The sequence below is a fragment of the Alligator mississippiensis genome, chromosome 2 (assembly GCF_030867095.1).
Source record: "Alligator mississippiensis isolate rAllMis1 chromosome 2, rAllMis1, whole genome shotgun sequence".
Classification (NCBI taxonomy): domain Eukaryota; kingdom Metazoa; phylum Chordata; order Crocodylia; family Alligatoridae; genus Alligator; species Alligator mississippiensis.
In genome coordinates, this window is record NC_081825.1 from 36,512,269 (window position 1) to 36,539,993 (window position 27,725).

A 27,725-nucleotide genomic window follows, 5' to 3' on the forward strand; every position below is an offset into this window, starting at 1 on the left:
AAACGCGGCGCAGGCGCAATAGGCGCGCTCTTCTAAGCCTACACGTGCCAGGGCCGCTCTTCTACGCATGCTCGGGGGCAGCGGCTTGCAGGGGAGTTTGGCCTGTAGGCAGCCCGTAGCTTCCCTAGCAACGGTCCGGAAGCGGCGCGGGCGCCAGGCAGCGGCTCCGCAGCGCCGGCCGGTGAGGGGTGCGCCGGGGGCGGGGGGGGAAGAGTGCCCGGGACCGAGGGAGCCGCGCTGCGCGGTTTTGCCGCCCCGCTGCGCGCGTCTGTGCTCGGGCCCCTTGTTTTGTCCGGGCCGGGCTGAGCCTGGCCTCCTCTTGGGGCAGGACCCGCTCCGTGCTACCAGCGGCCGCGCTCTGCTCGTGCCGGAAGGGGACCCCTCTCCTGGCCCGCATGTCGGCATCCAGGAGTGGGTGGGTTGTGGGGGGCACTTCGCTTCCAGGCATCCAACCTGCTTCTCTTATTCCGTCTCTTCTTCAACACGCGCGTGGCAGCTCCTGGCTTTCCCCTGTGGTTTTTCTGCTATCGGCTTTGCAGAATAAAGTGTCTCCACTGGGAGAAGGTCTCCAGATTGGAGCCGTATCCGTCTCGAGGAACAAGCAGTCGGGACTCGTAGTAGAGATAATATCTTCTATTAGACCAGCAAACACCCTTCCTCAGGCTTGTGGAAGTGGGAGGAGTTTCTTTCAGTTGGCAGGTCTGGCGCCACGGGGGTGCGGGGTTCACATCACTTCTAATCCTGCTTCTCTTCTTTGATCTCTTTCTGATGCAGCTGTTCAGGCCTTTCTGTTTTTTGCCTTGACTTTCTGATCATTGCAGTCCTTCGCTCTAGCAGGATCCTTGATCTCCAACATCCATTTTCCCTCGAACCTGACATTTTGTAGTAATCCACTTCAACACCTTTTATTTTTCCTTGTTTTTCTTTGTGCAGCACATAAAAAAAAAAACAAACAATTGAAAACAAAACAAAAAACCACAACACTTCTCTGGTTTGTAATTCCCTGCTGTTGTGTCTGATTAAACTGTTTGCATGTCTTCATTGCTTCTCAGAGAAAAAGCTGTCTTCATGTGGGTGGCCATGCTATGATTACATTTTTTTTTTTTCTAAAATGTGCTGTTTAAAACAAGCTGTAAGCACAAATGCTAATGATATACAAACAGTCTAACTATTAATCCTGGTTTGTGTACAGGTTTCAGAAAAATGGCAGATGTTTCACTGTGCTACCTTGCATGTTGAAGGTTGGCACCAGTATGAAATAGCCATGGCATGATGCTAATATTTAATTTTATTATTTATTTTTATTTTATGACTTTATTATATGAAAGCGTTCCAAAGTTCTCGTTTTGACACTTTCTGCAACATTACGGATTAATAAAGTTACTTTAAGAAGTTTGGTGACTATAAATTGGCACTTAACCTGTTATATGCAAAATCCCAGAATTTTCTTACATGACATTGTTCTCATTCCTTTGTATCTTCAAAATCTTTGTAAGTGTTAATAGAATTGCCGCATGTTTATTTTCAGGAACAAATATAAGCTGCTTCTTTCTGAGGAAGGGCACTTGATGCCCAAAAGCTTGTCCAAAGGTTCTCAGCCATACAGTTGGTCCAATAAGTTACCATAAATTATTCTTGCCTCTTGGACATTTCCTGGACCATCTCAGCTCCAAACCAGTTCCAATCATACTATGTTCCATTAACAGTCAATGTAAGGATCATGTAATTTTTTCCCCATGTATTAAAGACTAATAAATCTGTAGTATCTATTTTAAAATCAAAAGTAGTGATGTGATCAGGGAAGACCAGTGTTCTGAAAATAACAAGAAGGAGAATCTTAGGTATTATCCAGCTGAAGGGATTCATGATTTAGCAAGTAGGAAATCTTTATTCAAATAGATTTTGATTTGTTTTGCATTTGTACTTTTAAGTACCCTGCATGTCTAAAGTTGTTGTTTGTTTGTTTTTTTTAAGATCTGTTATTAAGTAATGACCCTTCTTATTGTTTGACAGCCTCCACATCATTTGCAACTAAAAATATGTTCTAGCTTTAGAAATATGGTAGGTTTTGGGGTTTTTTTTAATTGTTTTAGTTTAAAGCTACTTGGGTATACTATGTTAATATACCCTTTAAAGTAGTTAAACAGTTTAATGCATATTTATCTAGATTCCTAATTTTTACATACCTGTTAGGAAAAAAAGAAATTATATTTCTTAGTTTTTACTTTTGTGATTTGTGTTAGCCTGCATTTGTATGAATGAACACTAGAATTCAGTTGAAATATTCAAATTATGTTTTATTGAAATAAAACTATTTTAAATGTGTTGGGTAGGTAGGAAAAATAAGTCATATTAGACATTTAAAATTTATTATAGAAAATAGAATTATCAATAGTTAAAGAATTTTACTTATTGTTTCCTACAAATTTAACAATTAGGCTGTGGACAAAATTTAAATTAACAAGAACAAATATAAATAGGGGGGTCTACCAAACTTGAGGATACAGCCAGCCAATTTCACGGGCAGGTACTGGGGTCAGCCACCATTTTTACAGGCTGAGTACAGTTGGGACTCCCATGCCACTGATGGGCCATGATTTAAGTACCCGGACTAAGCCTGGGGAAGCCATTAATGCCCATGTTAAGCATGGGATTTAATTAGGGTAATTAGGCCATCCCCAAGCAGTGGGCTCTGCAATTTTGGTGGGCTTGCTGCAAAAAAACAAAACAAAAACAGCAAGCAGAGTAAAAAGCAGGAAGCCCTGCAGTCTTGGGGGGGGGGGTGCTTCCTTTTGTACTGCCTGCAGCCCCCATGCCTCCTGCAGCCCTGACCTGTACTGCCTACAGCCCTCCCCCCCACCCCCCTTTCCCCATGCTCCAAGAGTGCTGGGCTTCCCACCCTTTTCTCAGCTTGCTGGGTTTTTGGGGGGAAGGGGTATTTTTCTTTTCTCTCTTTTTTTACAGCAAGTCTGCTGTTTTTCATGGAGCCCACCTGAATTGATGGTTGCTGCTAAAATTGTGCAATCATGAATTTGGTAGGTCCCTAAATATAAGATGCTGCATATTTGATTTTTCTTCCCTATAACACAAATGCAAAAATGGGGGATCACTAGCTAGGCAGTAACACATATAAAAGAAATCTCGTGATTATAGCGAATCAGTGTGAACCTGAACAGCCATATGATGCTGTCACAAGAAAAGCAAATGTACATTTGGGTTTCGGTAACAAACAGTATAATCAAGATATGAGAAGTAATAGTGCTATTCTACTTGACCCTAGTTAGGTCCCAGCTGGAGTATTCAATTTTGCATACTACCTTTTAAGAAAGATATAGAAAAGTATGAGGCTCCGGAAGCAAGTGACAAAGGGGTTGAAAAGCAATGCCAAAGATGGAAATGGAGATGGCGAAACCTTAGGAACCAGGCAGTGGTGAGGCAAGTTTTGAGGGGGTATAGGTAGGGGGGAGCAAGTCACCTGACTTCCTTCTTCCTCCCCAACTCCCCATCTGTTTCCTTGCCTCCTCATTGTTTTCCCCACCACCTACTTTCTTCACTTGTCTCTCTACTGTTCCTTTGCTGCCTGCCCCACTGACACTTCCCCATTGCAGTGATGGCAGGGATAAATTCAAGATGACCCTCCTTGTTTAGATAATTGTATTTAATCAATTAGATTTATACATGGAAAATGTATGAATTTGTTATAATTTGCCATGGATTGAATCTAATTATTGGAGGGTCATCTTAAATTCAGGATTTTTTTGGAATTGGGTAAATATTTTATCTGGAATGATTTAGGACTAGTGAACCCTCAGTTTGTGCATGTGGTTTGTCTAGATTGGCAATTGTCAACAAGGCTGCCATGGCATTATGGGGATATTAGCAAGTATGCCAAACCCAGAAACATCAAATATGAATTTATAGTGTTAAAAATATTCTGACTTGTGGTCTTTCTGAGTTCTTTGCAACAGAAAACTTGCTCTTATTATTTTTCCATTGTCAAAAAATGAGTGAAAGCTACTTGCTGGCATTTTGTGAGGGGTGCTTTGATTTTAAGAGTGTTGAAAACCATTGGACTAGGTGATCTTTTTGGTGTCTTTCAAACCCAAGATTCTACTATCTGTCATTCTCAAGAAATAATTTAGATTTTTCATTAAAGTATAAACTGAAGATTTGGTATGCTGAGTAATGCATTTTTCTCTGTTTCATAAAAAACCAAACTAGAATCATACAGGTTACAATGGGAAAATTTTTTTAATTTTAAAATATTTTGTTTAGTTAATGCATGATACATATTTATTTTCTAATGGTTTTGGCAGCATAATGTCTTTTCCTAGTTTTAGTTTAACTTTGTTTCCTGTGTTATCCCTTTCTGTCTCTGTTTTTCTATTTCTTCTCCCTGTTTATTGCTCCAATTCTACTCTGTTTTTATATTTTTCTTAATCATTCTGCTTCCTCTTGTATTCTTTTTCATTTTTCTCTTTCACACCATTGTTACTACCTTTTCCTGTGCATTCACTGTTCATAGTCACTATCTACCTCAAGGTCTGCATTGCACTTTATGCTGCTCTGCTTTCTGTATGTTAGCAGTAAAGTGAAACTAACCAAACCCAGTTTAACTTTGCTGCAGGTATCACACTAGTGGAGTGGCAAAGAAGAACAATGCTGGAACCGAAGAGATGTGATGTGTGTTTGACTGGTATGTATGCTACACTGTTTTAAGTGTTCATGTGTGAAAGAATACATACATGAAAATCATGTTTCATTACTTGCATGTTCTAATCTAGTATTTTGGGGGTTTTTTTGGTAAAGAAAAAAGAAAAGTAGGGGAGACAATTCAGGTCTAAAGCCCTTAGTTTACTGCGAAGGAGGAATAAGACCTATTATTTTTATTCTTTGTTTCCTTTTTTGTTCTAGGAAGTGATGGTAAAAGAATGTCATCAGGCTTCCGAATAAAACCAAAGAATGCCATGGAAAAGAGCAGGACCTCTCCATGTCCTTCCCCAAATTCTCCAGAGCCTACAGTTAAGCCACAACCAAAACCTAGTGATAAACTTAACCCCAAAACTATTGATCCGGTATGTAAAAATATTTCTAAACAAATTCATTTTTCCTGGAAGCCTACCAGTATAAATGACTAAGGACATCAGCAGGTGAAGGAGTCACAAAAGGTGCAGACAGTGACAATTTTTACCTCATCTGGTTACAGAAAGTAAATAATAGTGACCAAACACAAGTGCATGGATGCAGATAGCTTAAAAATGTCTGATTGGGTGAAAATATGAACCCTCATTGCATGAGGTATCAGATAAAGATGTTTGAAAATGTAGTGTCTTCTGTAACTCGTGTCTGCTGAGATCCCAGCCTGTTACTGTTTTCAGAATGGGAGGGGGAGGGAGTTCAGTCTGGGGTTTTTTTCAGCCCCCCTCAGAGGGTAGGGCAAGTGTATTGGTGCCACCCCAACCTGAAGTAAGGAGTCCAGTTCACCCACCCCACTCCAGCACCAGCTGGGGAGCCCCAAGAGCTCCCTCTGCTGCCTCTCCCTCCTCCCATTCTGAAACCAGCCAGCACTGGCAGAGAGCTGTGGCTGCTACTATGGGAACCTATCTGCTGGCTCCCATCCTGCAGCTGGACTCCTCTCCCCTCTGGAGCCAACAGTGAACTTCTGTTTGGTCTGGGGTAACATTGTAACTCAGAACACTGCAGACCATGTTCTGAGTTACAGCTAGGAACTGCATTTCTGTCTGCACCCATAGATTACAGCATTAAGTCTGAATGTCAGAAATCTTTGCATAGAAAATCTATGGTTTCCTAGGATTTAGACGTTCTTGTGTACCAGAGATTCAGATTCTGATTAATTTAACTTGTGAATATTTGGAATCAGTTTCTAGCTCTTCCAGAGACAGAAACAACAGTGGATTTATTTACATTGTGTCAGGTATTGTATCTTCAGTCTGTACTCTGAAAAACTAACTCAACAGAACCAGGAGAGACTAACCAGTCTCACCTTTTTTCTGGTTTATTGACTAAAAGTCATTACACCACTAGTTAACTAGTTTGCTCCATGTCTTTTGCAAAAATCCCACAGATGTGATAGCTAAACTTACTTTTTAAATCTTGGCACTTCATACCTTTTAAAACTTATTTTCAAAGATGCCAGTTCTGAACAGTTGCATGTATCATGTTTGTTTGGCAGACAGAAGTTTTGGACTCCTGTGGTGTTCTTTATAAAGAGATTTTAGAGACTGGAGCAGAATTTTATGCATTTTACATATGACCAGCTCAAACTGTCACAATAGCCAAAAAAGGCAATATCTGAGTTATCACTAGGGATCCAGGTTTTCTGTTCATTGTGGAAAAACACAGATTTTCTTCTTTATAGGGGAAAAACATAGGAAACTACAAGTTTCCCCTTGTAGGCTGGCAGAGTTCCAGCCTGTAAGGGGTTGCTTGGGGTCGGGGGATGTGGGACACAGGGCACCACGTGCACGTGTGTGCATGCATGCATACACATGGCCAGCAATACATCCAGGCAGCAGTGGAGAGCATCTCCTCCAACTGCCTGCAGGTAAGTCTGTGGGAGAGAGGGGGCACAGGTGACATGTGAGAGGGCAGGTGTGTAGATTGAGGTGGTCACAATGAGGGAGGGAGTGGGACAGAGTCAGAGTTGTGCCCTGCTGGCAGCAGGGGGGCACAACTCCACACTGCCACCGCCACCCCTGCTGGTACTGGGAAGGCACGGGGTGCCTTGCTATGGTAGCACAGTTGGTGCAGGGCACCCACTGAGTCTCACTGCCCTGCTCTGCCCTCCTGTGCCAGCTCCCACCTTCTGGGCTGTGGAGGACAATGTAGTGCAGGCAGCGTGGCATGGAGCCCAAGCCCTGCAGCTGGCAGCTCACATCCTCTCCCATCCTCCACGGGCTCTGCTTGGCTCTGCTTTGGCTGTGATGCTTGCAGAGGGGAGAGGACCCAGGTTCTGTGCTCCGCCCTGGCTGCAGTAGCCATTGCTACCTGCAGCAGCCTGGGCTTGGGTGCTGCTGGCATGTGTGGGGCAGGGAGCATATAGGATACAGCCACCAGGTCCCATAGCCCTGGTAGCTGGGGGGCCCCCCAGCAAGGCTCGGGGTGGGGCAGGGGGCTGTTGGTCGGGAGTGAGGAGCACCAGCAGGGCTGGGGAGCTGTGATTTGGGAGTGAGAGGCACTGGAAGGACTGGGGAGGCTGTGGTTTCGGAGTGGGGAAAATGGCATGGGTAGGGCAACAGCATATCAGGGCTGCTCAGTGCCACAAAGCAGTATAAGAGAGCCACAGCCAGACCCACGTCCTGGTGAGTGAAGGGGGCAACGAGATCTCTGATTTTCATAGATTTCATATTTCATAGACATTAGGGCTGGAAGGGACCTCGGAAGATCGAGTCCAGCCCCTGCCCAAAGGGTAGGAAGTCAGCTGGGGTCATAGGATCCCAGCAAGATAAGCATCCAGTTTGCTCTTGAAGGTGTTCAATGTAGGCGCTTGAACCACCTCCGGTGGCAGGCTGTTCCAGACCTTGGGGGCTCGGACAATAAAGAAATTCTTCCTTATGTCCAGCCTGAAACAGTCTTGTAGTAGTTTATGACCATTCGACCTAGTTGTCATCCCTTGGGGCGCTGTGGTGAACAAACGTTCCCCCAGATACTGGTGGTCACCCCTGATAAACTTGTAGGTGGCCATCAGATCACCCCTGAGCCTGCGCTTTTCCAGGCTAAAGAGCCCCAGGGCTCTCAGCCTGACCTCTGATCATGCATGTGGCTCTTCTCTGGACTCTCTCAAGCTTCTCCACATCCTTTTTGAATTGTGGAGCCCAAAACTGGACGCAGTACTCCAGCTGCGGCCTCACTAAGGCCGAGTACAGGGGGAGAATGACGTCCCAGGATTTGCTTGGGAAGCATCTATGGATGCAAGCCAGCATTTTGGTCGCTTTACTAGCCGCAGCATCGCACTGCAGGCTCATGTTCATCTTGTGGTCAATGATGACCCCCAAGTCTCTTTCTTGCATAGTGCTAGCCAACATAGCGCTGCCAAGCCTATAAGGATGCTGTGGGTTTTTCTTCCCAAGGTGGAGAACCTTGCATTTATCGACGTTGAACACCATCAGATTCTCATCCGCCCACTTGCTGAGCCTGTCCAGGTCAGCCTGGATCACCCGCCTGTCTTCTGGTGTGGATGCTTTGCCCCAAAGTTTGGTGTCGTTGGCGAACTTGGCCAGTCCAGTTCTGACTCCAGTGTCCACATCATTAATGAAGATGTTGAACAGTATGGGTCCAAGGACAGAGCCCTGGGGGCCCCCACTGGTCACAGGACACCATGATGAGTGACTTCCATCAATTACTACCCTCTGGGTCCTACCATGGAGCCAATTTTCCAGCCAGTGAATTGTGGAGGACCCAAGGCGACAATTGGCCAGTTTCTCCAAGAGGTGATCATGGGAAACCAGATTGAAGGCTTTTTTGAAGTCAAGATATATGACATCAATCTCATCTCCCTTGTCCAGGTGATAGGTCACCTGGTCGTAGAAGGAAATGAGATTGGTCAAGCAAGACCTACCCGCAACAAACCCATGCTGGCTATCCCTTAAGATGTTGGCGTCGGCCAGTCCATTAAGGATGGCCTCTTTAATAAACTTTTCTAAGATCTTCCCCGGGATAGAGGATATCATTTTCTATGATATAAAAACCAAAATCAAATGCTAAAATATATAGGCATATAGAATGTGTTTTATCGTAATGATTGAGGCACTGGTAGGCTTTGATATTTGCTTAAAAATTTTAAATATATCAATAAAACATTGTGTTCAACTCATACATACGTATGTATGTATATATATATGTGTGTGTGTGTGTGTGTGTGTGTATATATATGTGTGCGTGTGTGTGTGTGTCGTTTTGTTTTAATCACAGAACAACACAGATTTTGGGGGGTTTTAATGAGAGAATTTTGGTCTTTTTTTTTTTTTTTTTAATCAAAGAATTTGGGATTTTTAAACAGAGAAAACCAGGATCCCTGGTTATCACCCATGTTAAAACTATATCTGGGTGAAGATCCTGGGAGTGAGCTGCATGCCACATTTCATGATGCCTATTTATTTGGTTTGTGGAAGCACTGTTTAGAGTGTATTTATTCACACAAGGAGACTTCAGCTAGCTCCATTTACCTTTCTTTAAAGACTAATTAAATGTCACTTATTTTGAAGTTTGTCTGACCTTACTGTTTTATAATTCCAGATAGAAAGTCGATCCAGGGGGGAGACTGAAATAAAAAAAATTGGGGTAAATAATTCAGCCCCTAAATAACAGGTCAAGGAAAGGCAGAAACTGAATACTAGTTCCCCAAATTAAGAGTGATTAGGTGTACTGATATGTATGTAGATTGTTCAGGTAAAACCCCTTCCTACTTATGATGCTTGTTTTGAAAAGTGTTCTGGGTCACTGTGTTCACCATTTATCACAAGTCTTTAAGGAAAGCTAGTTTAAATCAAACCAGACTGGCTTGTCAATCATAGTTGGAGCACAGGTTGCTGTGAGCCTGGATCTTGTCCGAGTAAAATTGCAAGATTCCATCCTGAGATAAGTGAATGCCAGAGGTTTAAGGCTAGAAGGGAGGAGAGTGTTAGGCGAGACCAATGTGTAGTATGAATTATGGATAACTCTGAGAATGATAAAACTTGGTACAGAATTGTGTTTGGTTCTCTCTTGCAGGAAAATAGACCCACTCCTTGCACTTCTGGGCTAACCTGGAAGAGTGCGGGGAGCATTCAATTAAGCCACAGAGGCATGGCAGCCTAAATGCCCTGCACTGCTCTGGCTGTGCAGGATGGGGCATGGTCATTTCCCCATGGCATCATAGCAGCCTGCCTCATTCTGTTCTGCTCTGGGTCAGCTGGATGGCACAGATGGCAAAGAGGTAGCCAGAGGGGCTGGGAGTTTTGTGTGCAGAGGCTTTCCCTGGCCCCTCTGGCTTTGAAATAGCCACTCAGCTTTGCCTTGCTCCAGTCTTTTTGGTCCCTAGGAGCAGTTAAGTCAGAGGAAAGGATGCACATGTTCAGTGTCCTGGGAGAAACTGTTCTAGGAATATGTCCCCGATTGTTCCCCGGCAACTTTTCTCCCGGATTGGTTATTTTTGCCCCTGGAGTAAAAGCTTTAATGTCTTCATGCTTTGGGTTTCTACTGGAAGAACAATGATTCTTGTAGTAGAAACTGAACATCTGTACATGACCACTGACTTTCTTGGGAGTGTTTCCAAGGAAAAAATAACAAAAATGAAGTGAGAAATTCTGCAAGGAGGCATCCACTATTTAGTACTTGCTAGTATGCAGAACTTCTTTGCAAGACATCGGTAATGTGGTATATTTTATAATCTAGTGTAAAAATGAAAAGTTTCTAGCCAGCTTCTATAGTATTGTTTATTATTTATCTGATTACAAGATTCAGATTACATTTAAATGTAAATTAATAATTAGCAATTTATAAATTAAATTTGACACTCATGAATAACGGGTATTTTGTTATGTCTTTTATTTTCTTTCTTGTCTAACCAGTTCGGTGATCAGCCAAAGGCCCCTTCTGCATTTGCTGCTATTTATTCTAAAGGGGGTATTCCTTGCAGGTAATGAACTTTTTAAAGCAACTGATGTGAATGTATTTAAACAATAGTTTAAAGTATGATAAAGCACATTAAGACTCTTTTATTGATTGTTGACTTTCATAGGATCAAAGCTGAATATGGAATTATGTGTTCTCTGGCATCCTAAATTTACTGATTTCTGAAAATGCTTGTATTATCTAATTCTGGTCAAAAATGTATCACCCAAGTATTAAACTTGTTTAGATATTTCCTATGATTTAGAAGCTGCTTGGCTCCAAGAGTAGAAAAACATTTGCAGTAATTTACTGAGTTAACACTGAAAGTGGCTGATTTCTTCAGACTGTGGTGTTTTTTGCCCTCTAGTGGCAGCACAAAATAACGTTGTCATAATAGGTAAGCATCTGCCTTCTTATCTGCCATGAAGGTGGAGGAAAACATTAGCCTGATTATATACCTATTACAGTAATGTCCTTTAACAAAACTGCTATAAGCAGTAGGTTTAGAAACTGCACTTTTTATAAGATATAATTTCTGTGCATAAGTACATCTTGATGGTGTCTCTTTCAAGTGGGTAAAGAATTATTTTAAGCAAATGTTTGAGTAACCATTTATACTTGTATTCAGTAACCCCTTTCTTTCCGATGAACCAAAACTGATTTGATCCAGCATGAATACAGCTAAGCTTTTCTCATGACCGAGCTTCAGTATTCATACTATTAGCAAATCTGTTTTAATAAATATCAAGGAGTAAACTTTACAAGAAAACATGCTGACAGCTTGTATCCATATATAAGAAGTGTATAATTTTTTTACAACTTATTCTCTAGCATGTATTTGTAAATGATTGAATGTTAAATCTGAGCACTGTCCTATTTAAAAGTTTCTTAATAAAGTTGTATAATTGCAGCATTCTGCCCAACTTGGGGTATGTATCAGTTGCATCCAGAGTTTCACTGGAAGAGCCAGTGTTAGGCATAAACATTCTTTCACAGTAATTTTGTAGAACACTTGGGGACCTTTTAGTATGAAAATAATCTATTTACTATTTATTATTTTATGATGAATGTTCTGTTGTGGCACCATTTCTTAAAACCTTGTTTTTTGTTATAGGTTGATTCATGGCTCAGTAAAACACAAACTACAATGGGAATGTCTTCCTGAAACACTTCCATTTGATCCTCTTCTTATAACATTGGCTGAGGTAAGCTTGCTTTTGTTGTGTAATTATATCGCTGTAAAATAAAGTAATTATTTTTGATACGGAGTGGTCAAAAATTATCTAGGCATGCAGCATGTGTATAAAGTTGCAAATCATTTAATATGGTTACTAATGTGCCTTAAGGAGTGAATTAACTAGCTGCTTCATAAATCAAATACCTACTCTCTGCGATATCTAGGCACAATTGTGATTGATGATTTTGTCCTTTGAACATAAGAGAAAAAAAAATATTTTTACAAAAATGCCCTAAAATTTCAAACATTGTTAGTTCATTTTCTCAGTATTACACTAACATATTTTTAAGTGGAGGAAAGGTCTTTTTTTTAGTTTTTTTTCAGAGTCCCAAGTTCAGAACAAGATTATGTTAAGCATTTACAAGCAAATTTAGTTCTTAGTGCCCAAGTAAAGTATCTCACTTAAAAACTGGGAATCTTACAAGGGAAGAAAGGAGGAGAAGAATAGTGCATCTGCTTTTCCAGACACCATGCTGCATACTTTACTACTGTGATCGAGATAAGGAGTTGGAGGATAATGTAATTACACTTTGATTTTGTAATCTTTCCAAGTTGTGATAAACAGGAAAAATAATGGTTGCAATTAGAACTGGTCAAGCACCATGAGTCAGTTGATCATTCTCTTTAAAGTAACTTCCCAGTAATTTGTATAATGAGAGAGAATAATGGAAAACTGCTGAAACAATCAAGAATCAGCCTCCTATGAGGATAGGCTGAAAGAACTAGGATTAATTTATTTGAAGAAGAGATGATTTAGGGGGAATTTGATAAATTGTCAAATACTGAAAGGGAGAATATGTGAAAGATTCTCTGTGACCTCAGGGGGTGGGGCAGGACAAGAAAGAATCATCTTATATTGCAGCAAGGGAAATTTAAGTTGAGTATTAGGAAGAACTTTCTGACTATGGAAGTGGTTACATTTTGAAACAGGCTACTTAGATTGTGAAATGTCCATCTTGGTGGATATTTCTGAGAGCAGGTTAGATGGATACTTGACTGGGATTAATTATTCAGGGATGATCTGGCCTTGAGCATGGGGGTGGACTGGATGGCCTCCTGAGTTCTTTTCCAACACTAGTTTCTATGGTTCTGTGCTTCTAACCAAAATGGTCCTGTGGATTTTGCTATATTACATAATAATACTTTATTGTAAATGACAATTTAAATAGTTAAGCAAAGATTTCCGTTCTAATCCTGTTTATAGGTTACAGCTCTGATTCTTAACCAGGTCGCGACAGCAGTGCCTTAAGTTGCTGCAGGGTCCTTTTAAGGGTGTCATGCAATAGTAGCACTGTTAAGTGTGCAAACACCTACACAAAATGCAAAACTGTAAAACTCTTGGTTCAGAGATGATACTTTTTATTAGATGGGTATTATCTCTGAACCAGGAGTTTTGGAGTTTTGTGCTTCTTTTTGTCTCAGACCAGCTTAGCTACCAAATACATCCCTCAAACACTTGCACATAATTCACAAGATAAATCCAGAGATTTGAAATAGAAATCTGTATCAAAAACATTCCAACCTGTTGTGGTCTTTCTGAACTATTTTCAAAAGAAGAATGGCTCTATTATTTTTCTGTCATATTAGTGGGAGCTTAGAACTAGTATTTTCTGACAGGCGTTTTGAGTGTAACAAAGTTGAGAACCTGCACTGGTTTACAGTACTGTTACTTATACAGGGAGATAAGATCTTTGTCCAACATCCATGTGCGTGTGTGTGCACGTTGGGCAGAGATTGAAAGATTATTTCTTTCCCTCTTCCTGCATTTAAAATGGCAAGTATATATATTCGGAAGAGGGAAAGAAGTAATCCTGCTATCTGAGAAAATCTTGCAATAGTATTTTGATCAGGTATGATGCTGCAATGACTAGCTCATTGTCATTGATGAAAGAGTTTAGATGAAAATTGCTTTCACACACTTGCCTTTGCAGAATATACATTTCTTTGCTATTTTAGTAGTATCTTGGCAAGTGTAGGTTAACATTTAGTAAACTATACAGTATAAGTAATAAGTACTTTTGGAGACACATTTTTAGTAGGTGCAGCATTCTGGTATGAAGGAGGTAGTCTTTGTTGTATTGCCTGCAACACTTCATCCCAAGCTGAGAGTAGTTTTCAGAGCTCCAGCTCCTCTGGGGAATCCTTTAAGTCATTTATGGTATTAAAGATCCTTCTGTTAATCACCAGTTTCCCTTGTGTAAATACAGACCTAATCTGCCAATGCAAAGAAAGCTTTCTCTTCAGTAACTGAATTAATTCCATTCAGTGCAATAGGAACATTGAAAACTAATTCAGTAAACAAGCAGGAAACCTGAAAAAATATGCTCAAGTGTGTGTTTAATTTCTTCTTTTTGTATTAGTCGCTACAAATTATTCTACCCAGATTTGTATGGCTTCCCAGCACTGGCTGTAAGGTTTGCTTTGAAAGATCTAACCAATTTTAATTTGGTGTTCAGTATCAAACATACCAGAGTGATCGTTACGTATAATTAAACATTTTAGTACAGTGGTGTTGAACCTTTTTAGACTTGAGGCACCCCTTGGAAAATGCTAGATCTTAGTTCTCACTTGTTTTTTGACTGCAGAAAAATAATAGAACAAATCTTCTGTTCTAAAAAACTCAGAAGGTCAGAAAGTTTTAACTTTATGGATTCCTATTCAAAATCTTTAGGTTTATCTTGTGAATCATGTTTGCTCACCTAACAGTGCTAACATTGCATGGCATCCTGTGGTACCCTTGAAAAGATCTCAAGGCACTCCAGGGTGCTGCAGCCTTATCAAGAATCACTGCTCTAGAAAGATAACTCAAATAATAGCAAAGTGGAGAAAGGAGCTCTGGGAAGCCAGACTGAGGGCGAAAGGAGTCAAAGAGAGCTGGCTGTACTTTAAAGAATCCTTACTGAGAGTGCAGGAACAAACATCCTGATGCACAGGAAGAATAGCAAGCATGGCATAAGACCAGCTTGGCTTAGCAGGGAACTCTTCAGTAAACTAAATCACAAAAAGGAAACTTATTAGTGTAAAACTGGACAAATAACTAGGGAGGAATACAAGAGCATTGCTCGGGCACACAGTGATGAAGTCAGGAAGGTGCAATTGGAGTTGTGGCTAGCAAGGGATGTAGAAACCTTTTTTGTTACCCTTCACAAGTATGTTGGTAGCAAGAGGAGGATCAGGGAAAGTGTTGGGTCCCTTACTGACTGGGGGAGGTGATCTTGTGACAGAGGATGCAGAAAAGGCTGAAGTTCTCAGTTTGTTTTTTGCCTGAGTCTTCACAGACAAGGTCAGCTCCCAGACTACTTCACCAGGCAGCACAGTTTGGGGAGGAGGTAAGCAGCCAACAGTGGTGAAAGAACAAGTTAGGGACTACTTTGAAAAGCCCAATGTGTACAAGTCTGTGGGGCCAGTTGGGGTGCACCGGGAGTTTGCTGATTGATTGCAGAGCCATTGCCCATCATCTTTGAAAACTTGTGGCTATCAGGAGAGGTCCTGGATGATTGGAAAAGAGCAAACAGAGTGCCCATATTTAAGAAAGGGAAGAAGGAGGATCCAGGGAACTACAGACCAGTCAGCCTCACCTGTGTCCCTAGAAAAATGATGGAACAGATCCTCAAAGAATCCATCTCGAAGCACTTGAAGGAGAAAAAGGTCCTCAAATCGATTAGGAACTGTCATCATGGATACACCAAGGGATCGAAAACTGGTTGGAGCATTGGGCTCAGAGAGTAGTAATCAGTGTCTTGATGTCTAGTTGGCTGCCGGTATCAAGTGGAGGATTGGGCCAAAATGAATCTCATGAGGTTCAACAAGGACAACTGCAAAGTCCTGCACTTAGGGTGGAACAGTCCCATGCACCAGTACAGGCTGGGGGCTGACTGGCTGGCAGCAGCTCTGCAGAAAAGGACCTGGGGGTTACAGTGGACAGTAAGCTGAATATGAGCCAGCAGTGTGCCCTTGTTACCAACAAGGTTAACAGCATAGTGGGCTGCATTGATAGGTGTGTTGCCAGCAGGTCAAGGGAAGTGATTGTTCCCTCTATTCAGCACTGGTAAGGCCACATCTAGAGTACTGTGTTCAGTTTTGGCCCCCCTACTACAGAAAGGATGTGGACAAGTTAGAGAGTGTCCAGCAGAGGGGAACAAAAATAGTGAGGGGACTGGAGGACATCACTTATGAGGAAAGATGGAGGGAACTGGGCATATTTAGTCTAGAGAAGAGGAGACTGAGAAGGGACTTAATAGCAGCCTTCAATTACCTGAAGTGGGGTTCGAAAGACAATGGAGCAGGGCTGTTGTCAATGGTGGCAGATGAGAGAACAAGGAGCAATGGTTTCAGGTTGCAGCAAGGGAAGTTTAGGTTAGATATTAGGAAGAATTTTTCACTAGGAGGGTAGTAAAACACTGGAACAGGTTACCCAGAAAGGTGATGGAAGCTCCATCCTTGGAGGCTTTCAAAGCCCAGCTAGACAAAGCTTTGACTGGGCTGATCTTGTTGGGGATGGTCCTGATTTGATCAGGGTGTTGGACTGGATGACCTGAGGTCTCTTCCAACCCTAACTTTGTATGATTCTATGACCATGGAACAAAACAATTTCAAGTGTCTCTGAGTTCTGTTAGTATTAAGATCTCATGAGGCCTGGATATTTCCATTTTTGAGAGTATGCAAATCCCTTACAAATGTAACCTATTTTTTTTTCATGGGTCTGCAGAGAAGTGATTTTGAGAAGATACGAAGATAAGAAAGTACAAAGGTTGATGAAATGGACAATGTTAAGGATCCAATGGTGTCCTTTAAATTTTTGAGGTTAAAAAGAATAAGAATATTCATTGAGCAGAGCTGTACTCATTGGATCCACATGGTGGAGTTAGCAGGGTTTATGTTTTTTAATGGCTGTGATAATATTGCTGCTTGTGGTAGCCTTCAATGCTTTAATGTACTTTTGTGTTTTAAGCAAAGTTACATCTTAAGCAAACATTTGAATGCATTACAGGGTCTCAGAGAGACAAAACATCCATACACATTTGTATCAAAGGAAGGCTTTAAGGAATTGCTTTTGGTGGAAGGTGCTGCCGAAAAAACTCTTCCCTTGTTGCCTCATCTCGTTCCAGTGTTAAAGGCTGCTCTGGTATGTCTGTCTTTTCATTTAGTCTATACCTTTTTTACCAAAATAATGTCTACAGAAGAAACACTGATAAGTGTACCATAAAATAACCTTACTACTTTGCACACTTGCATTATCTGTTACTTAGAAGGCCTACACCACCAACCATACATGGGGTTGGGGTCAAAGGAGAAACCCAGTGCCCAATACAGTGAAGTATGTCCAGAATGTTGCTCTGAGTGGAAAATAATGCAGAAATGAAACTACACAAAATCCAGATCCCATTACAAATAAGGAAGTGTGTTATGCGAGGACTTAAATGTGAAAGGAAGTTCAAAACAATTGAACACTTCAATGGGAAAGAGGTGTAACATTAGAAAACAAGATTAAGTATCTTTTGTTTAAAATTCTGCAGAGGTATCATTGTGATATATTTGAAAGATTCTGATGAGATAAAACCCTTGAGTTAGAAAGGGCCTATTCTATCTCCTTTGTTCAAATTGAAAGTTAGTGGCAGGAGCAGATACGGAATCTTGAGAGGAAAGTTGTTCAGTTATAGATGCCTCCGTTTCTCCATGTGTAAAGGATAATAATACGTAAAACCTCTTGAGTTTTTGAGGGCGGTCAAACGTTTGAAAAATCATTGAGATCTTCAGATTACAGGCAGAACAATTTCTTTGATCTATTCTGTAAAGCATTATTGCTTAATCTTCTGATTTGTTTTTTTTTAAGCTTTCCTTTGAATTTTTTCTTGTTTGTGTGCTTTAACCAGTGCTGTGGAACTAGATTCACTAGGCATAAGCAGTATATGCATACATAGTTGATGTTTTCATTATTATTAGAATTTAATGTATTATCAGTGGAACACTATAATCCAGAATGGATGTTCTGTGTTTTGTAATGCATATTGCCAATTTTTAATAGTCCACAATGGATCATGACAGGTTCACTTCCAATATCTCCTCCTAGCCAGGCACAGTCATTACTCATTATTCTGGGTTTACTGTTCAGTAGCTAAAATATTATCATAATTCCAGCTCATTTGCATGGTTAAGTTGCGTTTTTAATGTAATACACATAACTGAATCAAGTATTTTATTAAAACTGAAATATTTAGTTGGTCTACTATAATTCGTTTAGTACCCTTGGATTAGCTTCATATCATCTCAGTAGGGAACTAACTTGAATTTACTTGGGATTTAGGTGCCTAAATTCTAAGGAGTGATTCAAATTGCTCTGGCATGAGACCGCCCTAAAACCTCATTACATGCTTCAGTTTGGGATTGCAAAGATTTCTAGGCAACTACACTTAGGCACTCGCACATTCATAATACAATCCCAAATAGCTAACTAGAGCAGACCCCTCAGATGCTGCAGCCTGAATCAGCCTTAATACTGCACTTGCCTCTTCAAAAATAGCGTTGGTCTGTGAGCAACTAGGCCTGTGCAAAGTGGTTGGTATTCGCTTCAGATTTGGCCGATTTCAGGGGACAGTGATTCGATTTGATGATTGGAATCAGTGCCCCGAATCAAATCTCCAAATCAGATTCGGTTGAATCAGCCAAATCTCAAAATTGGCCCCACCCCCTGCCTGCTCTCAATGGCTGCCCCGCCTGCTCTCCCAGCTCCTGGCTCTTTAGGGGGAAAAAAAAATAGCCCTGCCATGAACCCCCCTGCCCCCTACCCACTCTCCTAGCCCCCCTCTCCCCCTCCCTCCCCCCCCCCCCCCCCCCGGCTTCCTTGCCTGGCCCCAGCTCCCAGCCTTAAAAAAAAAAAAAAAAAAAAGAGAGAGAGAGCTTTGAATTGCCAGGCAGGGGTGTGATCCCCGCTGCTCCCCACTGCCCTGTGCTGCATGGGGGGGGCTCTAGCATGAGCCCCCAGAAGCCCTGAGGCTACTGCAGCAGCCAGTGAGTGGGAGCTTTTTTTTTTTTTTTTATGCACTGGGACCTGTGGCGGGCAGGGCAACTGTGGGGGTGCTGGGAGAGCAGGCAGGGGTCAGGGAGCTCCTGGCAGTGGGAATTACCCCCCCCTCCCCCGCCTGGCAGCAGCCAGTGAATAGGGGCTTTTCTTTTAAAGAGCCCGGAGCTGGGGCAGGGGGTGGGGCTGGGACAGCGGGTGGGGGTTGGGGGAGCAGGCAGAGCATGGGGCCTGGCAGGGATCCCCCATGGTCCCTGCCCCCTACTTACCAGCATAGAGTCTGGGGCCAGCTGCCTGCTGCAGCAGCCGGGGACTGTCTGAATCGCTGAAGCTCTCCAAATCTTTTCCGAATCGATCTGGGGAGCTTTAAATCGATTTGGATCTTTTAATTGGTCTCCTGATTCAATTCTGCTTGGGCAATTTGGCCACCTAATTGGGCCAAATCTCCTCCAAATTGAATCGGCACCTGAAGCTTGGCAGCCTTAGTGCCAACCTACCCTGCTGTTTAGTTCACTGTTTGAGCATTAGTTTACCAGTGAAGTCCTCCACAAGATCATGCATGTTTTGCTTCACTACTTCATCCATGGAGAAGGTAGCATACCAATAAGATTTGACCATGACATGGCCAGACAGGAGCAAGAGTGGTTCTCATGGTGGGTTTGTTTGGTTGAAGGGGACACAGCAGCAGCAATATAACAGCACCAGAAGAGTGCTAGGCTCTCCTGCCAAATCCTCTTAAGTATTTCCCATGGACTTGCCAGATACTGCACCTCAGCCAGTGCCCACCCATAGCACAGGAACAACATCTCTGGCAGTCCCCTCTGCAGAACTGGGCAGTGAGGTATGCTGAATTGCTCTGCAAGGGGGCATTTAGCAGATTGTGAAACTGCCTCTTTGGGTGGCCTCCTGAGTGCCTGCAGACCTCCCCATAGCCAAGCAGCTAGTATCTGGTTATCACCCCAAATTGAGCTCTGTACAGTAGAGGCAGCTGACAGGGAAAGCGACCTACATGTCTCTGAGTCTGAGAGTGCTAAATTATGCTAACTTGTTTTCCTGTATAAGAGGAAAGTGTTTAGATAACTGCCATCCATGGGTTCTGGTAGCATCCTCTCATTACTTAATATCTTCAGAGTGGAAGTTTGTGTAGTTGCTGTGTGTAGGCGGTTATCAAAGAGTTCATGCTAGACCTTGAGGGAAGAAGCATACTTGCTATGCTATATCCCAGTCTTCTCTGCATTTCCTTTGGTTTCTCTGTGATATGAGTGGCAGGCAGAGCTCAGTCTGTTGCAGGCTGGCACCAACTGCCCTGGTTGGGGAGGTAGTGGGATTAGGGCAAGGAGGATGGAGGGAATGCTTTTGGTCTGAGATCTCCACACTGAGCCCACATAAATTTAGGGCTGAGCTCAGGCCAGATTCTGAACTGTAATGTCAGCAGAGAAAGCAGTGCAAGGTGGCCCCGACTCTATTTTTTAACTCCTATAAAAATCTGTCTCAGAAATATATTAGAAAATGTAGTAGGGTCATCACAATCCTCAGGAGTTAGGGCATCCTTGTGGACCAACATGCTGCTTTTCAATTGGCAGACAGTATTGAGGTCTCTAAGACCTATATAGGGGGGAGGGAGGTCCTTTGTCAGGATATGCAGGGTATTTAGAATACGCTTGAGATGACTTCAGCCAGAACGTATAATAGCTAGGGTCTGGCAGCACAGTCTGCCTACAAGAAGAGGAAAGCAGGGCCATGCAAATATGTTGGCTGCTGAACCATAGCAGCTACCCCTCCCTCACTCGCAGTGCTTTGGGCCCATGCGGCAGCTCTACTTGTGCAAGTGTGTCCCTACCCTGTGATTCAGTTTACCCTCTGTGGTGTGTGCTGCTTGTGTGAGCAGAATCCAGAACGTTACATGGTGGCTCCATCCTCCCCTGGTTCACAGAAAATGTTGAAAATGATCGATTGTGGCAGGTGTGCCCAAAGCAGGAGGATCTCTATTGTGTTCTTGGCCATAAGATAGCTGAGTATCCGTGTCCCTGCATGTCTTGAAGCTGTTGCTGAGTGCATCCATTGTTCCCTGAAGTCCAGTGCTGTATGAGTTATCTGATGTGCATCTGAAATACAAAGATGTCAATCCCCTCTCTGGCTGCCTGCCCATTGTCTGAGCAATGCCCAGGGTCTGTGAATTGCCCTCAGGAGATTGTACTTCCTGTACCCATTGTGATTAAGGAGAGATTGAGTAAGTAATACACAGCAGTAGGCACTTGTGTCTCCCTGCTGACTGTATGGAAGGGAATCCTAGCAACCCAACTTGGAAAATTTGAATCAGGTTCCATGCCTGGGCCTGCAGTGTCTAAGAAGGTCTCTAACCTAAGTTAGGATATATACTGGTAGAGTTTGCCTCTGGTTCAAGATGTAAATTATTAGTTTGAAACTTAGTCCTGACAGCATCAAATTCTTGATGTGGCTTAGTGAATGTTTTTCTGCTTGTTTTCCTAAAATATATTTTTTTCATGTTCACATTATATCTTAATGCTGTACTTGTATTTCTCAACCTGCTAAATATTACTAAATTTTACTTTGTTTCAGTAATTTGAAAAGTATAAAAGTCCTGGTCGAGTGTGATTTAAGTTCATTTTTATAAAATTTTGGAGAGCTTGGACATTTGGTTGAGGATAACTGTTTGAAAACAGATTATTCATTTTGATTTTTCTCCTCTTTCAAGGCCCATTCAGATGGTGAAGTGTTTGAAAGGGGATTGAATGCTTTGGTACAGCTGAGTGCAGTTGTTGGTCCTTCACTTAATATTCATTTGAAACACATACTCACAAATGTAAGTTTCTTATGATGATTTTGTTGAGAGATTTCCTGTTGATTCACAGAGAAATGATGGAATTTTCAAGTGTTCCATCAAAGGCCTTTCTTAATAGATACTTTTGTACAGATTTATAGCTCTGTGGTAATCTGGTGGATTGTGTGGATCTAACAATCCACTAGTCCCAAAGATTTGAGTCTGATTAGGTGCTTGGTTTCGAAGGTATATTGTTTATTATAAAATGATCTCCATGTTTTTAAATATTAATATACATAAACAAAGTCAGTGAAAGTTTTTAAGAAGTTAGCAAAAAATCCTCCTACTTTTTTAGGATTGCTTACATAGGGAATTTATTGTGAAATAACTAGGTAATAGTTTGAAAATTCGACATACAGTAATTATTTGGCATTAGCTTTTTGAATGGATGTTTATTTTTCTGTTGAGTAACTTTTTTTTCCACTTAATTCACTTCCAACAGTAACTTCTTAATACAGAACAGAAGAACCATTCCAAAACAGTTATTTTGGTCTGGTCCCCCATGTAGACAAACCCTTAAAGTCTAGACCAAAAAGTAGGTGTAAACTCCTCAGTAGTATTTTATGATAAGGTTAAGTTAAGGCCTTTTCGTAAAATATCCTGTTGCAGAAAATTGCTTCAAATAAGGTGTTTTCTTATTTTGTAGTAACGCTATTACTGTGCTGAGAGCCTTCTATTGAACTGAAATTTTGTTATTGAAAGTTTCATTTTTCTTTTTGCTTTTAAATAAGTGTATTACTATGGCACAGCTATAAGCCCTTGTAATGCTGCTACTTGCTCTCATTTTTCTGATCCAAGGTGAATCTAGATATTAAAGCTAAGATAAATTTAGGATTTTTTCATACATTGTACTAAAATACTTAATTTTTTTCATTCCTTTTTTATTTACTTTTCCAATAGCTCTCAAAAAGACTAATGGACAAAAAATTTAAAGAGAAAATCACAGATGCTTTACAGAAGTTAGAGCATCATGGTGGAAAGGTGAGTTGTTGTTGTTCCCTGCATGTTACTTATGTATATGTCCACAGAGACTGATTCCTCCTTACATGCATTTGGTCCTGTTTAGACATTTTACATTAGCCAAGACAACAGTAAGGGTCAGAACCCAGGATTGCTTCGTACTGTAATTGCAGTCTCATCAGTCAGGTTTTACAGTATTTAGGGAAGAAATACTTAAATGCATTAAGATCTTTGTCTTTTAGTTCCACCTCTGTTGCAGCTTCATATTTTACATTATCATTATCATCTTTTCAGGAAAATTTGAAGCAAAGTACCCATTTAATTTTGGGGCCATACCTAGATTATCTATAAGCATAATCCCTCAATATCACTGCATAGCACCCCCACTTCTTTGTTTCTTGTTGTCTTTTTATTTACATAGCTAAAATACCTAAAAAAAAGTTATAATCTTTAATTACTTTTGCAATGTCAGCTCAATTTAGTTTACCTATTTGGTAATTCCATACCTCATTCCAGCTATTTCTGATCCTCATAAAGTAACTTTCCATGCTGAATTTTCTTTTTTCTTCTTCTTCCCTGCTCTCCTGTTTACACCTACGCTTTTTTGCAGCGATTATTAAATACGTTATGTATGGAGTAACAAGTAAAAGACTTTTTCCCTCACTTAGAATGCAAATTCCTGCTAGATTTCACAACTTGGATTTATAGACATTCCAGTTCTTTTCTACACTTATAACTTGGACCTTTTCATCCCAATTAACCACACTGACTAGTTTAGTTAATATCAGTCTGTCCTTTTGGGGAAAAAATAAGTTAGTGGCTTGTTTCTCTTTTGCTTTTTTTTTCCTATTTGGAAAAATATTTGTCTCAGAAAATGCTACCTTAACTTAGTTGTGTCCTCAAAGCTTTTCTTGTAATAGCTTTTTTTGTGCTTGTTTTGTAGTGTTTTGATATGCACAAGTTTGAGGAAACCTCATAACTTGGGTGTCATCAGAATTGAAGCCTCTTATTGTTTAAAATCAATTTTTATCAACAGGAGAGTGTGGCTGTCATCAAATCTAAAATCCCAACCTATTGTTCCATCTCCTCTTGAACAAGAAATGTTGTAGTTACTGTACTTGTAGCTGAGCTCAGGGAAATCAGAAGTGGCCTATGGACATCACTGGAATTTCCTTGGGGTATAATTTATTCTCTTAAAACTAACTGCAAATCTCCTGGAATGTGTTGGGACCGAGGGGAGAAGAGATGAATATTTGCAATGAAGTGAACATACATCAACTTGTGCAAGTCTAATTCTGGAAAATAGTTAACTTTTCCTGTGCTCTAAATCTGAAACTACATCCAATAATTGGCTATCTACATTTGTTGCGACAGTAAATATCAGTTCATTTTTGTTGTGTATTTCAATTTCTTTTACTAATTCTGTCACATCTACTATGCTTGTGTGTTTATCATGTATGACGCAAGAATTTGGCTGTAATTACTTGAGCAGTAACTAACTCATTGTCAAATGGCATGTACATGTTTATTTTGATATTGACGTAACTTGCAGTAACTTATTCCCATGATGAGTGTTGTGCAGATGGAAAATGTGAGGGTATCATCACAGAAGAACTGATTTTTATACCACTCATAGACAGTGTTGTTTCAATAGTATAAATAATGTAAAAACAGTAACTCAGGTGTTGATATAACAATGTTATTCTGAATCCTTCCTCCTATGCCCCCCTTCTCCCCATCTCCATCCTGGTAACTCTTTGCATTTTAACTTTGTCAGATAAATTACTTAAGTATTAAACTGTTAGTTCAGTACTACCTGAAGCTTTATCTCAGGATACTTGTATTTAAACTTTTAAACAATAAATCCATTTTGCTAAAGAAATATTAAATCCAAAGAAATGCTGCTGGGTGTCTTTCCACCCCCCCAAAAAGTTCTGTTTTTTTGGTGTTTTTTCCTTATAATTTTTATTTATTTATTTTTTACAAAATGTGCACATTTACTTTACGCAAACACACTACAGCAAATTTCAGGTGTACATGTATTGTACTACTATTATTCCTACACTGGTGATAGCAGAGCAGCCTTCAACATGCCTCTAATACCCATCTCTACACCAGAATAGATACCTGATTTATTTTTACAAAATAACATTTCATTCTTTCTTCTCCAGTAGTCCCTTATTTTGCTTTGTGTGTAAATGTCACAATGAAGACTGGCATATCTCTGGTAGCAGTTCACCTATCTTAGTGTCCTAGAATTACTGAAAATACAGTAAATCATGATAGGAAAAAATATGTTAATCTTTTTAGTTACATAGAGTTTAAGTTCTAGATTTGGAATTAATGTAGTTATTTTGAGAGAGTGTTCCTCAAAAATGTAATCTTATTACTGTTTATAAATTACATTGTATTGCTAAAGTTTCTGCTTTTTTTTCCATGCCATTCTCATAGCAGACATACCACAAAGAATCTGAAACAGGTATTAGACTATCTAGCATTCATTAGTACTAGATTTAACTACATGCTGGTCATGTCTAAGTAAGTTGCTAATGCCACAGTAGCCTAATTCTGCTGTGGAGTAGCATGCAGGGCAAAAACCATTCTAATATGCTACTGCACCATAGTATTAGGCTACTGTGCAGGTAGCATCACTAAAAAGCTGTGCGCTGGCGCTACTGCGCAGCAGTATCAGTTACTGCACATTGATTTAGTGCTTGATTATTCAAGTGCAAGATGCGCAGTAACTACGGGGCATTAATGAATGTGTAGATGCACCCACTGAGCACGGAAGTTAACCGTGGAGTAGACAAGTTAGCTGCGCAGTAAACTTCGCATGTCTGCACATGCGCCCCTATTAGGATGGAGTAAACTAATTAACTCCGCAGCAGGATAGTACTTGTATTTAATTTTTTACTTTGCAGTAGTGCATATGTAGACACTGCCCCAGCCAGCCCACCCCTCTGCAGCACAGGGAGCTGGGGGGAGCAGCTGTAGGCTAGCATCCTGATCCCTGCCAGGGCTGCTGTGTCCCAATGTGCTATGGTCCCAGGCACACATTCAAATAGCATGCTTGGGAGCACTAAACTCCAGAGCAATAAACTTCAGAATTTATTGCTTTGCATTAATTGCACATGTAGATGCGCCCATGGACATGCATCCTGAGGAATGAAGTAAGATGAGCAGTTCAAAATAATGTTATTTCTTTTTCCTTGTTAAATTTGGTAGGACATGTATTATGGAAATAACATCAGAACCCAAACCGATTTTCTTCACGAATAAATTTCAGCTCAAAACCTATTCAGATCCTTAATATTGAACAGAAAAGTTGCTGACAGTCCAACCAGAATTATACATACTTTAAATACTAATTTCATGAAAATTTAATAAATGCAGACTTTTAGGTGAGAATGACATAAGTTTGTCACTGGTAGGTACTAAACCTATGGAAATCAGTCATTTTATTATTATTATTATTATTATTATTATTATTACTATAAAAAGGCCCTTCCTCATGTATAAATTAGCTGGACTTAAAAAAATAAAATAAAAAAAGGAAAAAAAAGAGCGAGAGAAGAAAACCAAATAGAAGTGGGAGACTGTTGCAGCAAGATATATTGCACATTCTAGCAATTATTTTTCAAAGTATTGTGTAAAAATGAGGATTATTAACAACATATAAATATGAAAGGGAAATACTTGGTATTTTTTCTGTATAAATTAAATAGCTGACATTTAAGACAGGCATTTAAAATCTTGGAGATGAATTCAATAAAAACAAATAAAACAATTTTATGTTTTGTATTAGCTAGATAAAACAGGGGTTGGAATGGTGGTAAATGTCAGGTCCTGTTTTCAGAGGTTCTGGAGCAAAACCTGACTTTGAGTATCCCATTATCTAAATGAACAATCTTAAAAGGACAGACATTGGAAAATCCTTTTGGGGGAAGCTTTATAATAACACAAGGCTTATTTGCATAATGCATGTCTCAGTGTAAAGCTGAGCAATCTTATTTATGGTAAAAGTGACAAATCCAGCTTTAGGAAATGTTGCAGAATAGTTCACATTTGTCCATTAATTGCAGTGCTAGCCATGTTATATCACATTTTCAAAGAGCTGCATGGAACGCATTATGTTTTCATCCTGTAAAGGAGAAAAGGTATGAGTTAGACAACATTGTAGATTGACCACAGGAGTCTAAGAAAATGAGTAGAAGTAAGTAAACCATAGTTATTGAGAGCGTCGCTTGGTTGGAAAAATGAGAGTAGATTCTGATGAAATTGACTGAAAATGGTACTAATTTTAGAAATAATAAGTCTAGTACTCTGATTTTAGTAATCCTCAATGGTGATTGCATAAAATCAAAACCAATGACAGCTCATTAATACAATAATGTTTAACATAGTTTTGAAATTTTCCGTTCTCTTGGAGGTTATTGACTTACATCTACTGAAACAGATTGTAAATAATGTGTAAACATATGACAACTTCATATTATTAAATCATTATCATGGATGCACTTTGAAGAGAGTTGAGAATTATTTCTATGTACAGAATCTGAAATTTTCTCGGCTTGGTATAGCTTTCAGTGGGTGCATCTACATATGGCCATACAGCACCTTTGTTACTGTGCCACCATTTAGTACTTCCTTTTGAAAGTACTAAAAGATGGTGTAGTAATAACACATACTGCGCCATGCTGGCTGTGCACAGTTATTTTTGGCTGCTACATCACCATAGCAAAGTGTTATAATGGGAGAGCGCGTTGCTACAGCAACGTAGCAGTGGTCACAGTTTTTGCCAACAGATGCTATGGCGCAATAGCATCTTGTGTAGCTGTTCCCAGCAAATCTAGGGCACTATCTTGAAGACTTGAGGACAGTATACAACTGAGTTAGTACAAGCATTCATTCATTACAGCTGAGAATCTGCTAGTTCCCTCAGCTAACAATGCAAGAATTGCTGACCCCTAAGATAATTTTTTCCTCCTGCAGTTTGCAGTAGGTCATTGCAGCTCTTCTCTGATAAATCCATTTGTTGATATTTAATAGAACTTCTT

General features: G+C 40.5%; 2 protein-coding genes across 7 annotated transcripts in view; one reads left to right on the forward strand and one right to left on the reverse strand.

Moving 5' to 3' along the window:
• PACRGL (parkin coregulated like) lies at nucleotides 1-27,192 on the forward strand. Of its 5 annotated transcripts, none has more exons than XM_059721609.1 (9): nucleotides 1-181; nucleotides 4,612-4,696; nucleotides 4,915-5,075; nucleotides 10,569-10,636; nucleotides 11,726-11,816; nucleotides 16,839-16,973; nucleotides 21,583-21,690; nucleotides 22,609-22,689; nucleotides 23,612-23,698. In XM_059721609.1, the coding sequence occupies exons 1-9, from the start codon at nucleotides 68-70 to the stop codon at nucleotides 23,645-23,647; spliced, it is 879 nt and encodes a 292-aa protein (XP_059577592.1). In that variant the 5' UTR covers nucleotides 1-67; the 3' UTR covers nucleotides 23,648-23,698. The 5 variants fall into 5 exon arrangements, with proteins under 5 accessions (XP_059577592.1, XP_019335690.1, XP_006263912.2 ...); XM_019480145.2 differs by lacking the exon at nucleotides 23,612-23,698 and adding an exon at nucleotides 23,705-27,192 and having other exon boundaries at nucleotides 3-181; XM_006263850.4 differs by lacking the exon at nucleotides 23,612-23,698 and adding an exon at nucleotides 23,705-27,192 and having other exon boundaries at nucleotides 96-181; nucleotides 4,628-4,696.
• Nucleotides 26,033-27,725, reverse strand: part of KCNIP4 (potassium voltage-gated channel interacting protein 4) — a 215,220-nt gene continuing 213,527 nt past the window's right edge. For both annotated transcript variants that reach the window (XM_019480158.2, XM_019480168.2), the window contains exon 8: nucleotides 26,033-26,809. In XM_019480158.2, coding sequence (XP_019335703.1) covers nucleotides 26,762-26,809 — 48 coding nt within the window. In that variant the 3' untranslated portion in view covers nucleotides 26,033-26,761. The remainder of the gene's footprint in view (nucleotides 26,810-27,725) is intronic.